The 12,543-nt window shown below is 45.8% G+C and overlaps 1 protein-coding gene across 6 annotated transcripts in view; it reads right to left on the reverse strand.

The window, feature by feature from the left end:
- Window positions 1-12,543, reverse strand: part of LOC125464294 (unconventional myosin-XVIIIb-like) — a 370,537-nt gene that overhangs the window by 22,592 nt on the left and 335,402 nt on the right. For 5 of the 6 annotated variants that reach the window (XM_059654944.1, XM_059654940.1, XM_059654943.1 and 2 more), the window contains 2 exons: window positions 11,693-11,829; window positions 9,723-9,764 (listed from right to left, as the gene is read on the reverse strand). In XM_059654944.1, the coding sequence (XP_059510927.1) occupies window positions 9,723-9,764; window positions 11,693-11,829 (179 nt within the window). The remainder of the gene's footprint in view (window positions 1-9,722; window positions 9,765-11,692; window positions 11,830-12,543) is intronic. The other variant, XM_059654945.1, reaches the window with a different exon arrangement.

Raw genomic sequence — 12,543 nt, forward strand, 5'->3', positions numbered from 1 at the left:
AGACCCAATGCAGACTGACTGATCTTGCTGTTGATTACTTCCTTTATTTTTTAATCATTCATGGGACATGGGTGCCACTGGCTCGGCCAGAATTTGTCCCCCACCTCTTGTTGCCCCTGAGAAGATGGTGATAAGCTGCTTTCTGGAACCAACGCAGTCAATGTGCTATATACAATGACTGTATCAACGCCGCCTCGCGCTCCCACGAGGAGCTCGAACAGTTCATCCACGTTACCAAGATCTTCCACCCCAACCTTAAGTTCACCTGGACTATCTCTAACACCTTCCTCACCATCCTGGACCTCTCTGTCTCCCTCTCGGGCAACAACCTAGAAACCGATATCCGTTTCAAGCCCACCAGCTCCTATAGCTCCCACCCACCTTCCTGCAAAAATGCCATCCCCTATTCCCAATTTCTTCGCCTCAGCTGCATCTGCTCCCTGGATGAGGCATTCCACTCCCGCACATCTCAGATGTCCTCGTTTTTCAAGGGCCACAACGTCCCCCCATGCAGTGGTCAAGAACACCCTCAACCGTGTCTCCCGCATTTCCCACAACTCATCCCTCACACACTGTCCCCACAATAACAACCAAAAAAGAATCCCCCTCATCTTCACATACCACCCCACCAACCTCCGGATCCAATGCAGCATCCTCCAACACTTTGGCCATCTGCTTTCCGACCCCACCACCAAAGACATTTTTCCCTCCCCAACCTTTTCTGCTTTCAGAAGAGATGTCTCTCTCCGTGACTCCCTTATCCATTCCTCACTCCCCTCCAGCCCTACCACACCTGGCACTTTTCCCTACAACTGCAGGAAGTGCTACACCTGACCCCACATCTCCTCCCACACCCCCATTCCAGGCCCCAAGAAGACTTTCCACATCAAGCAGATGTCCACCTGCACATCTGCTAATGTGGTATACTGCATCTGCTGTTCCCATTGTGGCTTCCTCTACATTGGGGAAACCAAGCAGAGGCTTGGGGACCACTTTGCAGAACACCTACAGTCGGTTCACAATAAACAACTGCATCTCCCAGTCGCGAACCATTTCAACTTCACCTCCCAATCCTCACACGACATGTCCATTCTGGGCCTCCTGCAGTGCCACAATGATGCCACCTGAAGGTTGCAGGAACAACAACTCATATTCCACTTGGGAACCCTGTAGCCCAATGGTATCAATGTGGATTTCACAAGCTTCAAAATCTCCCCTCCCCCAACTGCATCCCAAAACCAGCCCATCTCGCGCGCCCCCCACCTAACCTGTTCTTCCTGTCACCTATCCCCTCCACCCACCTCAAGCTGCACCCCCATTTCCTTCCTGCTAACCTCATCCCATTCCCTTGACCTGTCTGCCCTCCCTGGACTGAACTATCTCCTCCCTGCCTCCTCACCTACACTCACTTTTACTGGGTCCATGCCCCCGTCTTAAACTTGTCTGTCTCCTCTCCAACTATCTTCTCCTCAATCCATCTTTGATCTGCCTCTCCCCCTCCCTATTTATTTCTTAACCCCCTTCTCCTCCCCCGTTTCTGATGAAGGGTCTAGGCCCTAAATGACAGCTTTCCTGCTCCTAAGATGCTGCTTGGCCTGCTGTGCTCATCCAGCTCCACACCTTGTTATCTCGGATTCTCCAGCATCTGCAGTTCCCATTATCTCAGTCAATGTGCTGTAGGTTAGCCAACAATGCCATTCGGGAGGAACTTCCAGGATTTTGACCCAATGACATATTTCGAAGTCAGGATGGGGAGTGGCTTCGAGGGGGACTCACGGACAGTGGTATTCCCATATACCTGCTGCCCTGTTGTTCATTGGTTTGGAAGGTGTTATCTAAGGATCTTTAGTGAAATTTTGCAGTGCACCTTGTAGATGTTACTGACTGCTTCTATGGCATGTCAGTGGTGGAGGGAGTGAATGCTTGTGGATATAGTACCAATCAGGTGGGTTGCTTTGTCCTGGATGGTGCCAACATTCTTGAGTGTTGTTGGAGCTGCACTCATTCAGATAAGTGGGGAGTATTCCATCACAATCCTGACTTGTGCCTTATGGATGAGAGACAGACATTGGAGAGTCAGGAGGTGAGTTACTTGACATAGTATTCCTAGCCTCTGACCCACTATATTAAGCTACAAGCAGGTCCCTGGGCTTCCTGGTGTTTGTCACTTTGATTCAACATCTTGGTCTCATTCTGACCTTTGTCCACACAGTGTTCGAGTGAAACTCAAAACAAAGCTGAGGGATAGGCCCTCATCTTTCAATTTTGGACAGTGCATTCTTCCGAACGCAACAATATCTGACCATAATCTCTGTCTCCATTTTGTTTAAATGTTTGTGTCACTTGATTCTAATCTTAGTCCTTTATTTCTTCATTTTGCATTTGGCTAGCTGCCCTGCCACCATTCACACCTCATCTGGAAACATCTGTTTGTCCTCATTCTACCCATATTATTAAGCAGGAGTGAATTCAGAAGAGATTTACCAAGATGTTGCCAGGTATGGGAGCTTTGAGTTGTAACAAAAGGCTGGATAGGCTGGGGCTATTTTCATTGGAGCGTAGGAGGTTCAGAGGCAACATGAAAGAAGTTTATAAAATAGCGACGGGTATAGATAGGGTTAATAGTAGTTTCCTTTCCATATGATAGGGGATTTCAAGAATAGGGGGCACATTTTAAGGTGAGAGGAGAGAGATATACAAAAGGCATGTGGGCAATTTTTGTTATAGAGGGTGGTTCGCATAAGGAATGAAACTCTTGAGGAAGTGGCAGATATGGGTGCAGTTACAACACTTAAAAGATATTTGGATAAGTACATGTATAAAAAGGTTTAGAGAGATATGGGCCAGGAGCGGGCAGGTGGGACTAGTTTATTTTGGGATTATGTTCAGCAATGGACTGTTTGGACTGAAGGGTCTGTTTCTGAACTGTTTGACTCGAAGATTATGACTATGATTCCAGTTTTGGCTTTTGTACCATGAAATCTTGCATGGTATCATCTCTCCTGCTCTCCATCTTATCAGAGATCTTGTTTTGTTCTTCCTCCCTGCCCTACAATTGCTTGACACTCGCTGCATTTTTATGCAACTTGAAACATTGATTCTGTTTCTCTTCACAAAGGTCTTCTGATGTGCTGAGTATTTTCAGCAATTTTGTTTTTAATTCATATCTTACATTGTTTTTTCCAAGTGGATACAATTCCCATCGTGGGGCCCAGCCTGTGACCAACACAGGGAAACTCTTTTACATCCCTCACCATTCACAGTAACATTTATTCAAAATGTTACATCAATACATCTTGAATACTGGTCCACCATCCTCCAACGTTACTTTACGACTAACTGCAAGCATTTTGAGTAACAATTGTGTCACACGAGTGCCAGGCAATGACCATATCAAAGAAGAGAGAATCTAACCACCTCGCCTTCATGTTCAATGCCATTGGAGGATCCACAATGCCATTATCTTGGGGATTACCGTTGACCAGAAATCGAACTGTACCTGCCACACAATTACAGTGGCCACCACAACAGATCAGAGGCTTGAGTTCTGTAGCATGTAACTTAACGTTTGTGTCTCCTAAAACTCATCACAAATGTATACAAGGCACAAGTCAATAGCGTGTCATGACGCTCTCTACTTGCCCGGATGGGTGCAGCTCCACCAACAATGAAGAAATTTGACATCAGCCAGGACAGAGCAACTTGTTTGATTGTGGCACCACATCCACCACTTACACGATTAATTCCCTTCACCACCATCACGTAGTGGCAGCAGTGAGTACCATCTCCAAGGTACACTGCAGTAACTCACTGAGGTTTCTCTTCCTAAATCAGTGACCTCCAACATCTAGAAGGGCAAGGGCAGCCGATGCATGAGAACAGCACCACCTGCAAGATCCCCTTCAAGCCACATACCATCCTGACTTGGGAATATATTGCTGTTCATTCAATATCGCTGGGTCATAATTCTAAAACTCCTTTCTTAACACCACTTGGATGCCCCCATAGCCCAGAGACTACAGTGATTCAAGAAGGCAGCTTACCGCCACCTTCTCAAATATGGATGGACAGGAAAGTGAGTTCAACAACATGCTCATCCCATGAATCACTTTAAAAAAAAATACACATGGATTAGGGCTATGAATCTGTAAAATTCTTTACCACAGATGGCTGTTGAGGCCAGGTCATTAAGTATATTCAAAGCTGGGATGGGTAGATTTTTAACCAGTAAGAGAATCAAGAGTTACGGGGAAAAAGCAGGAAAGTGGAGTTAAGGATTATCAGATCAGTCATGATTTCACTGACTGGCAGAACGGAATCAATGGGCTGAATGGCCTACTTCTGCTTCAGCATCTTCTGATAATACACATTCCGAGGTCCTAATTCTACATACATAACGAGACTTCACTAATGTTCAACTTAAAAATAAACACCAACTTCGGTGCCGTTGGAAGCAGCAGCATGCCTGCCTTTTAAATGATGAATCTCAATTATTTTTGAGATTGGGTTGTTGAAACTGAACAGCTTCACCCTGTTAGTGACACTCAGCTGAACAAAGGATTTAAAAAGATGAAAATTGTTTTGCCAGAATTTTCACTGCGACTCTTAAACATGTCAATTTTTAGAATGCTCTTTCTTCACCCTTCTCGCAAAAGCAAGGCAATTTTACGTCAGAAGATTAGCATTTGAGTTATTTGAACGCACACTCAGAAGTTAAAATAATCTTTTCGAATGTGCTGAAACTAATTGCTTGGAATGCACTGCTCTCAAATCACCAAATCCACTGTGCTCCCCAGTGTTATGGAACCATTCTACTGTTGGCCTCCTGGCTTTTCTGAAGGACATTTCACCAAGTGTGCTATAAATCAAGAAAGGTAGCTCTCCTCGCGAGTGAACCATGATAGAAAGTGTTCACAGCTTACTCAAATGCCGGAACACAATGAAGGGGTGTGTCATTCATTCACACATGTACTTTTAAGAAGGAGCCTATAGATGCCTGTCCCTCATTGAGGTCAGAAGTCACACACCACCAGCTTATGGTCCAACAGGTTTATTTGAAATCACGAGCTTTCGAAGTATAGCCCCTACATCAAGTGGGCCCCAGCACTCCAAAAGCTTGTGGTTTCAAATAAACTTGTTGGGCTATAACCGAGTGTCGTGTGACTTCTGACTTTGTCCACCCGAGTCCGACCCCGGCACCTCCACGTCACAAGTATCCTTTACTGAGCCAGTGACACAGAGATCATTATCTCAGTTGCCCCGGTTTATGTCTACTAACCCTGTGCAGAGCAGGGAAAAAGGCTGGAATGTGCTTTTTTCATTGAATACAAAAGCCAAAGGTGCATCTCTCCACCAAGCCAATGCTTCCATCGATAGAAAGTATCGGGGTGGATAAAAAAGCTATGCAGGAACTATTCTACCAAAGCATTGACAATCTGTGACACATGGACGGCAGCGATTCTAGCGGGCAGCTCATCACCACCTTCTCAAGGAGCAACTAGGGATGGATAATAAATGCTGGGCTCAGACAGCAATGCCCATATCCCATGAATGAGTTTTCAAAAAAAAACTATGTAGCAAAGAAGAATCATAGAATGGAAACAGACCCTTTGGCCCAACAAGTCCTCACTGACCCTTGGAGCATCCCACACAGACCCTTTCCTCTGTAACCCACCTAGCCTACACATCCCTAAACACTACGGGCAATTTAGCACGGCCAATCCACTGAGCCTGGACATCTTTGGACTGTGGGAGGAAACCAGAGCACCCGGAGGCAACCCACACAGACATGGGGAGAATGTGCAAACTCCACACAGACAGTTGCCAGAGGCTGGAATTGAACCTGGATCCCCTGCGTTGTGAGGCTGCTGTGCTAACCACTGTACCACCGTGCCGCTGCCTTAGCAGTGTGCCTTTTCCCCAAGGCTGTGATACATAATTATGAGTTGAGTCACTGGAAGGTATAATTTGTTGTTACTATTGTTGGCCCAGTTTAATGACTGTGGGTTAGGCTCCGAAGGCCACTTCAAAGTGTACAAAGAATCAACCCAAGGCACTGTACCATGAGACTGGAGTCACAGACAGGACCTGATAGAGGTGACAGCATTCATTCTCTAAACGACAGTGCAGTTCAAAAGGACCATGTTGTCAGCAGTCAGAAGTTAGCCTGAGGTACTCCACACTGACACTGCAGTGCTGTGTTGTCGCGAGGTGACACCTTTCAGAGGATATGAGGAAAGACCCACTGATTGGAACTGAAAGGTTTGGCTGACAAAGAATTGGCAGAGACTGGCTGGGTCAAATGGCCTGCTGAATCGTTCCAGGGAGAGTCACAGGGTTTGAATTCCAGGCCCAGGAACATCCACAACAAAGTGGAATACCCGGCTATACCAAAGCAGCAAGCAGGGACAGACATTCATCATGACTGAATTCAGCAATCTGCGGGTCAGAAAGTATTACATTCTGGACCCTACCCATGGCTCATTGAACTGTTTTAATTCCCTTTGGAAAGGAATCCTTATACCAATGAGGCAGATACTTTGAACAAACAGGAAGAAACGTTTACCAAATTGCCTGCAATCAAAATTTGACAACTCGATATGCCTTTCGTAAAACATAAATACCACTGAAATCTTGCACAAAATCAACGTTGCAAAGTTCAAATGAACAGTTAGCAGTTTAAACAATGCTTAAATTAGGTAGGGGTGAAGTCGAAATTACAAAATCTGCCATTGCTGTTTTGCATGAGCAGTCTAAAGATGTGTTTAAGATAAGCACTTGCAGCTTAACTACGACGAGTATGTCTGTTGATTGACAATGTGACAGGAGTGATAGATTTGTGTTCTGAAACCCTACACCCTGCACTGTACTAAAGAGGATGGTAGCCGTATCAAATAATCAACACACAGACTGAACAATCAATCAATTAGGGAATGATATATACCAACTTCGGGAGATTGTTGTTGCTTCATTTCAAATGAATTGAAACATAAACTCAAACATGCAGTGGATAATTCTCCTCATCATTTGCTTCAATCAGAGCTTTTCCCATTTGTTTTGTCAATGCCACTATGGTCATCATTCCTCTGAATTTTCTTCTTTTGCCATTACTAAGTTGCAAGCCCACCATTTTACGTGCTATTTATTGTCACTATTGGGAAATCAAAACTGTCAAACTATTTACTGCTCTCGCTCTTCTTGTGCAATTGGACATTTCGGAATAGTTTCAACCACTGATAAATAGATGACTGTCTCTGGGAGGAGCTAGAAGGTTCCAACTCATCTGTTATAAATGTGTTCTATATTCTACGGCCTACAGCCATGAAGCGTAGGCTCAGTTAATAACTTTTGGGAGGTAACAATACCCAGTGTTAAGGTAGTTAACCAGTTTTAAACTAATGTAACCTGTTAATTTACTGAGACTTATAAATTACTTACTGGTACATAATCACCAGCCTCTCCTCCCTCAAAAGATTCATCCCTCACCACTTAATACTTGTTAGCGTGCAGAGTAATATTGTTGGGAGAGAAAGTGGCAACAAAACTACGTGGGGAATATAATTTTTACAACCAATTGTAGTCACCTTTTACAACAGTTCTGTCCTTGTTATTTAATACAGTAGTTTGCAGATGCTGGTGAAACTTAGTTCTCCTCTGTTAGTTCATACCTGTAGCCTCTATTTGCCACTTCTCTGCTCTAAAACAGTATTCCCCAAACATTTTCCCCTTAAACTGTTACTTGATTTTGATACATCACCCCTTAGGACAAACTGAGAGAGCAGTGGGGGGTAGGGGGATCTGTGGATACAACAGTAGGGGGAGTATGGATAGGGTGGTATGGGGAACGTGTAAGGAACAGTGTGGGGAATATGTAAGGGGCAGTGTGGAGACTGTGTACAGGACAGTGTAGGGCCTGTATACAGGGCAGTATGGGACTGTGTAAGGGGACAGTGTGGGGACTGTGTAAGGGAACAGTGTGGGGACTGCGTATTGGGCGGTGTGGGGACTGTGTAAGGGAACAGAGCGGGGGCTGTGTATGGGGACAGTGTGGGGGCTGTGTATGGGGACAGTGTGGGGGCTGTGTATGGGGACAGTGTGGGGACTGTGTAAGGGAACAGTGTGGAGGCTGTGTAAGGGGACAGTGTGGGGGCTGTGTATGGGGACAGTGTGGGGGCTGTGTATGGGGACGGTGTGGGGGCTGTGTATGGGGACGGTTTGGGGGCTGTGTAAGGGGACGGTGCAGGCACTGTGTAAGGGGACAGTGCGGGGACTGTGTAAGGGGACAGTGCGGGGACTGTGTAAGGGAACAGTGTGGGGACTGTGTAAGGGAACAGTGTGGGGACTGTGTATTGGGCAGTGTGGGGACTGTGTAAGGGAACAGTGTGGAGGCTGTGTATGGGGACAGTGTGGGGGCTGTGTATGGGGACAGTGTGGGAGCTGTGTATGGGGACAGTGTGGGAGCTGTGTATGGGGACAGTGTGGCGGCTGTGTATGGGGACAGTGTGGCGGCTGTGTAAGGGGACAGTGTGGGGACTATGTAAGGGGGCAGTGTGGGAGCTGTGTATGGGGACAGTGTGGGGGCTGTGTATGGGGACAGTGTGGGGACTGTATAAGGGGGCAGTGTGGGGACTGTGTAAGGGAACAGTGTGGGCACAGAGGAAGGGATAGATATTGTGAGACTGGGTGGACGAGATGAAGTGTTTCATTTTCAGGGGACTTTTGAAAGAACCATCATTCACTGGCTTTTCTGAAGTGGGAACATGTTAGGCCAGACCCATTATGAAAAGAAAATGAGAATTTAAATGTGCCTTGGGATACCACCTCCTGTGCCAAAGAGCTGATGAAACTTGGTCAGAGCTCACAACCAATACAGCGTTTTTTGTGACCCCACTGTCCTATGGCTTGAGAAGTCTGACTGGTTCTAATCATAGAGGCTTGGAGACTGCTCTGTAGAGCACCTGCGCTCGGTTCGCAACAAATGACAACACCTTCCAGTCATGAGCCATTTCAACTCCCCCTCCCACTCCCTGGATGACGTGTCCATCCTGGGCCTCTTCCAGTGTCACAATGACGCCACCCGGAAACTAGAGGAGCAGCACCTAGCATTCCACCTTGGGAGCCTACAGCCCAATGGTCTTAATATGGATTTTACTAGTTTCAAGATCTCCCCACCCTGGCCTCATCCCATGAGCAACCCTCCGTCTTATCCCTACTTCTTTGACCTGACACAACCTGTTCATCTTCTCTCCCACCGATCCACTCCTCCCACCGATCCACTCCTCCCACCTCAATGACCAATCCCCAACATCGCCTACCCCTGCACTCACCAACCACCATCCCACCTAACTTCCCCATCCCACCACTTCTCTCTCTCTTTATTTCTGAGCTCCCTTCTCCCTCTCCCCCATCTCTGAAGAAGGGTCACAACCCAAAACATCAACTTTCCTGCTCCTCTGATGCTGCCTAGCCTGTTGTGTTCCTCCAGCGCCTCCAGACAGTGTCAATAATGTAAGAGCTTGATAGTAGAAGTGGTGAGAAATTTTGCATTCATGTTCCTCCAATTTCCTCTCTCTCTCTTACCTATGGTCTGAGTATTGCACAGTTTTCTTGCAGGGGTAAAAGGGAATAGTTTAACATGCTGTCAGAGCTTACTCTATGAGGGACATTTGCCTAGTTTATTTAATGGTGCAAACACAAACATGTAACATGCAACTTATTCTTACATATCTGTCCTTTCCAAATCAGCTCCCAGAGTCGTCATTGCACTAGGAGAGAACAGAATTTGTCAATTTATCACCAGCATTGACCTTCCTCTCCTACAGAGCACTGCCAATTAAATTTAATTTATCATCATATTCTCTTCAAACCTCATTCTTAAGAGTCACTCAGGGTGTATTGCAAGATCATTCTTTAATTGCTGCAAGTTAGTGCAAAGGGCAATAATTATGCATAATGGAGGGGAAAAAAATCATAATTTGATCATCTATTTCAGCTGCGACATTAACCAACTGACCACAGAGAAAACAATTACACTGACTGGACTCAACTGTAGATTCTAGCATTGGATAAGGTTGTTAAGAAAGCATATGGTGCTTTGGCTTTAATTAACAGGGGGATCGAGTTTAAGAGCTGCGAGGTTATGCTGCAGCTCTACAAAGCCTTGATGAGACCACACTTGGAATATTGTGTCCGGTTCTGGTTGCCCTGTTATAGGAAAGATGTGGAGGCTTTGGAGAGGGTGCAAAGGAGGTTTACCAGGACGCTCTCTGGACTGGAGGGCTTATTTTACAAGGAAAGGTTGACTGAGCTCGGACTTTTCTCTCTGGAGAGAATGAGCAAGAGAGGTGACCTGATCGAGGTGTACAAGGTAATGAGAGGCATGGATAGAGTTGATAGCCAGAGACTTTTCCCCAGGGCAGGACTGACTGCCACGAGGGTTCATAGTTTTAAGGTGTTAGGAGGAAGGTATAGAGGAGACGTCAGAGGGAGGTTCTTCACCCAGGGAGTTGTGAGCACATGGAATAGTTTGCCAGTGGTAGTCGTGGAAGCGGAGTCATTAGTGACATTTGAGCGACTGCTGGACATGCACATGGACAGCAGTGAATTGAGGGGAATGTAGGTTAGGTTATTTTATTTTTGGATTAGGATTATTCCACAGCACAACATCGTGGGCTGAAGGGCTGCACTGTGCTGTACTTTTCTATGTTCTATGTTCTATGCTGGTCAGACCAAGTTTATTTTTTTCATACACTGACTTGGGTAAAACTACCGACTATTTGGTTGTAAACTGGTACCCAATTTCTGTTGCATTAAATAAGATATGATTTACAAACAGCCAGTGATGCTGTGCTGTCCAAACTACTACAACATAGCTATTAAGTCAGAAGTCACACGATACCAGGTCATAATCCAACAGGTTTATTTGAAATCACATGCTTTCAATAATCCTGCTGGACTATAACCCGATATTGTGTGACTTCTGACCTTGTCCACCCCAGTCCGACACCAGCACCTCCACATCTTGTACCTATAATGGTAAAGATACATCTTGCAAAAGTTTATGTTGCATACTTTGGGCTAGATTCCCGCCGTAGTGGCATTTTTAAGGATCTCAAATGCTACACAGTGGGCGGCACGGTGGCTCAGTGGTTAGCACTGCAGCCTCATAGCGCCAGAGACCCAGGTTCAATTCCAGCCTTGGGTGAATGTCCGTGCGGAGCTTGCACATTCTCCCCGTGTCTGCGTGGGTTTCCTCCGGGCGCTCCGGTTTCTTCCCACAGTCCAAAGATGTGCAGGCTAGGTGGATCGGCCATGCTAAATTGCCCGTAGTGTTCAGGGGTGTGTGGGTTATAGGGAGATGGGTCTGGGTGGGATGCTTCAAGGGGCAGTATGGACTTGTTGGGCCGAACGGCCTGTTTCCACACTGTAGGGAATCTAATCTAATCTATGCTGTTATGAAGAAACTAAAACAGTTGTGGAATATGGACTTGTGGGGTTATTTTAAATGTATTCCCTGCCATGACATTCCTGAAGGCCTTCATGTGTTTAGCCGAAAGATGATGTGGACTTATTTGTTTCTGTTGGCTCCAGAAATTGAGCTGCTTTCACGACCAGATAGTCTATTTTTCTACTTCTGTCTGTAGCCAAACACACCATTTTTTTTTGTAGTTTTGTCTTCGTCTGAAGACATTACCTTTCTGCTTCATCATCACTTTCATCACTAGATTCCTCCTCCAAGGCTGTCTGTAGGTCAGCAATACGTTTTATTGATGTTTCGAGATCCGCTTGCAAGGTTTGTTTCATCGCCGTCAGGCTCTCCACCTGAGATGCCTGCCAAGTTTAAACAAATAATGGACACACGGAACATTCAGAGTTGGCAGTTAAATAAAGAATACACTTTTGCCCAATTTAAGGCAGAATGTTCACCTTTGATAGCTCTTCATGTTATCTTTCCCTTATGGTACTGATTCTGCCTGTCATTTTTTTTTCCTTTATTCATTCACAGTGTAAGGGCATCACTGGCCAGGCAACATCTAGTGTCCATCCCTAATTGCTCAGAGGGTGGTTAAGAGTCAACCACTTTGCTGTGGGTCTGGAGTCACATGTAGGCCAGACCAGGTAAGGATGGCAGTTTCCTTCCCGAAAGGGCATTAGTGAACCAGGATAACAAAGTGTGGAGCTGGATGAACACAGCAGGCCAAGCAGCATCTCAGGAGCACAAAAGCTGACGTTTTGGGCCTAGACCCTTCATCATCATCTCTGATGAAGGGTCTAGGCCCGAAATGTCAGCTTTCGTGCTCCTGAGATGTTGCTTGGCCTGCTGTGTTCATCCAGCTCCACACTTTGTTATCTTGGATTCTCCAGCATCTGCAGTTCCCATTATCTCTTATTTGTGAACCAGATATGGTTTTCCCCAACAATTGACAATGGATTTATGGCCATCATTAGGCTCTTAATTCCAGATGTTAATCTCTCTATAAAAGTAAGAGGAGGAATAATTCTATCCTGAGGCATCTTCTCTCAAACTTTTCAAATTTCTTACAT

Source organism: Stegostoma tigrinum, chromosome 26 (genome assembly GCF_030684315.1).
Source record: "Stegostoma tigrinum isolate sSteTig4 chromosome 26, sSteTig4.hap1, whole genome shotgun sequence".
Lineage (NCBI taxonomy): Eukaryota > Metazoa > Chordata > Chondrichthyes > Orectolobiformes > Stegostomatidae > Stegostoma > Stegostoma tigrinum.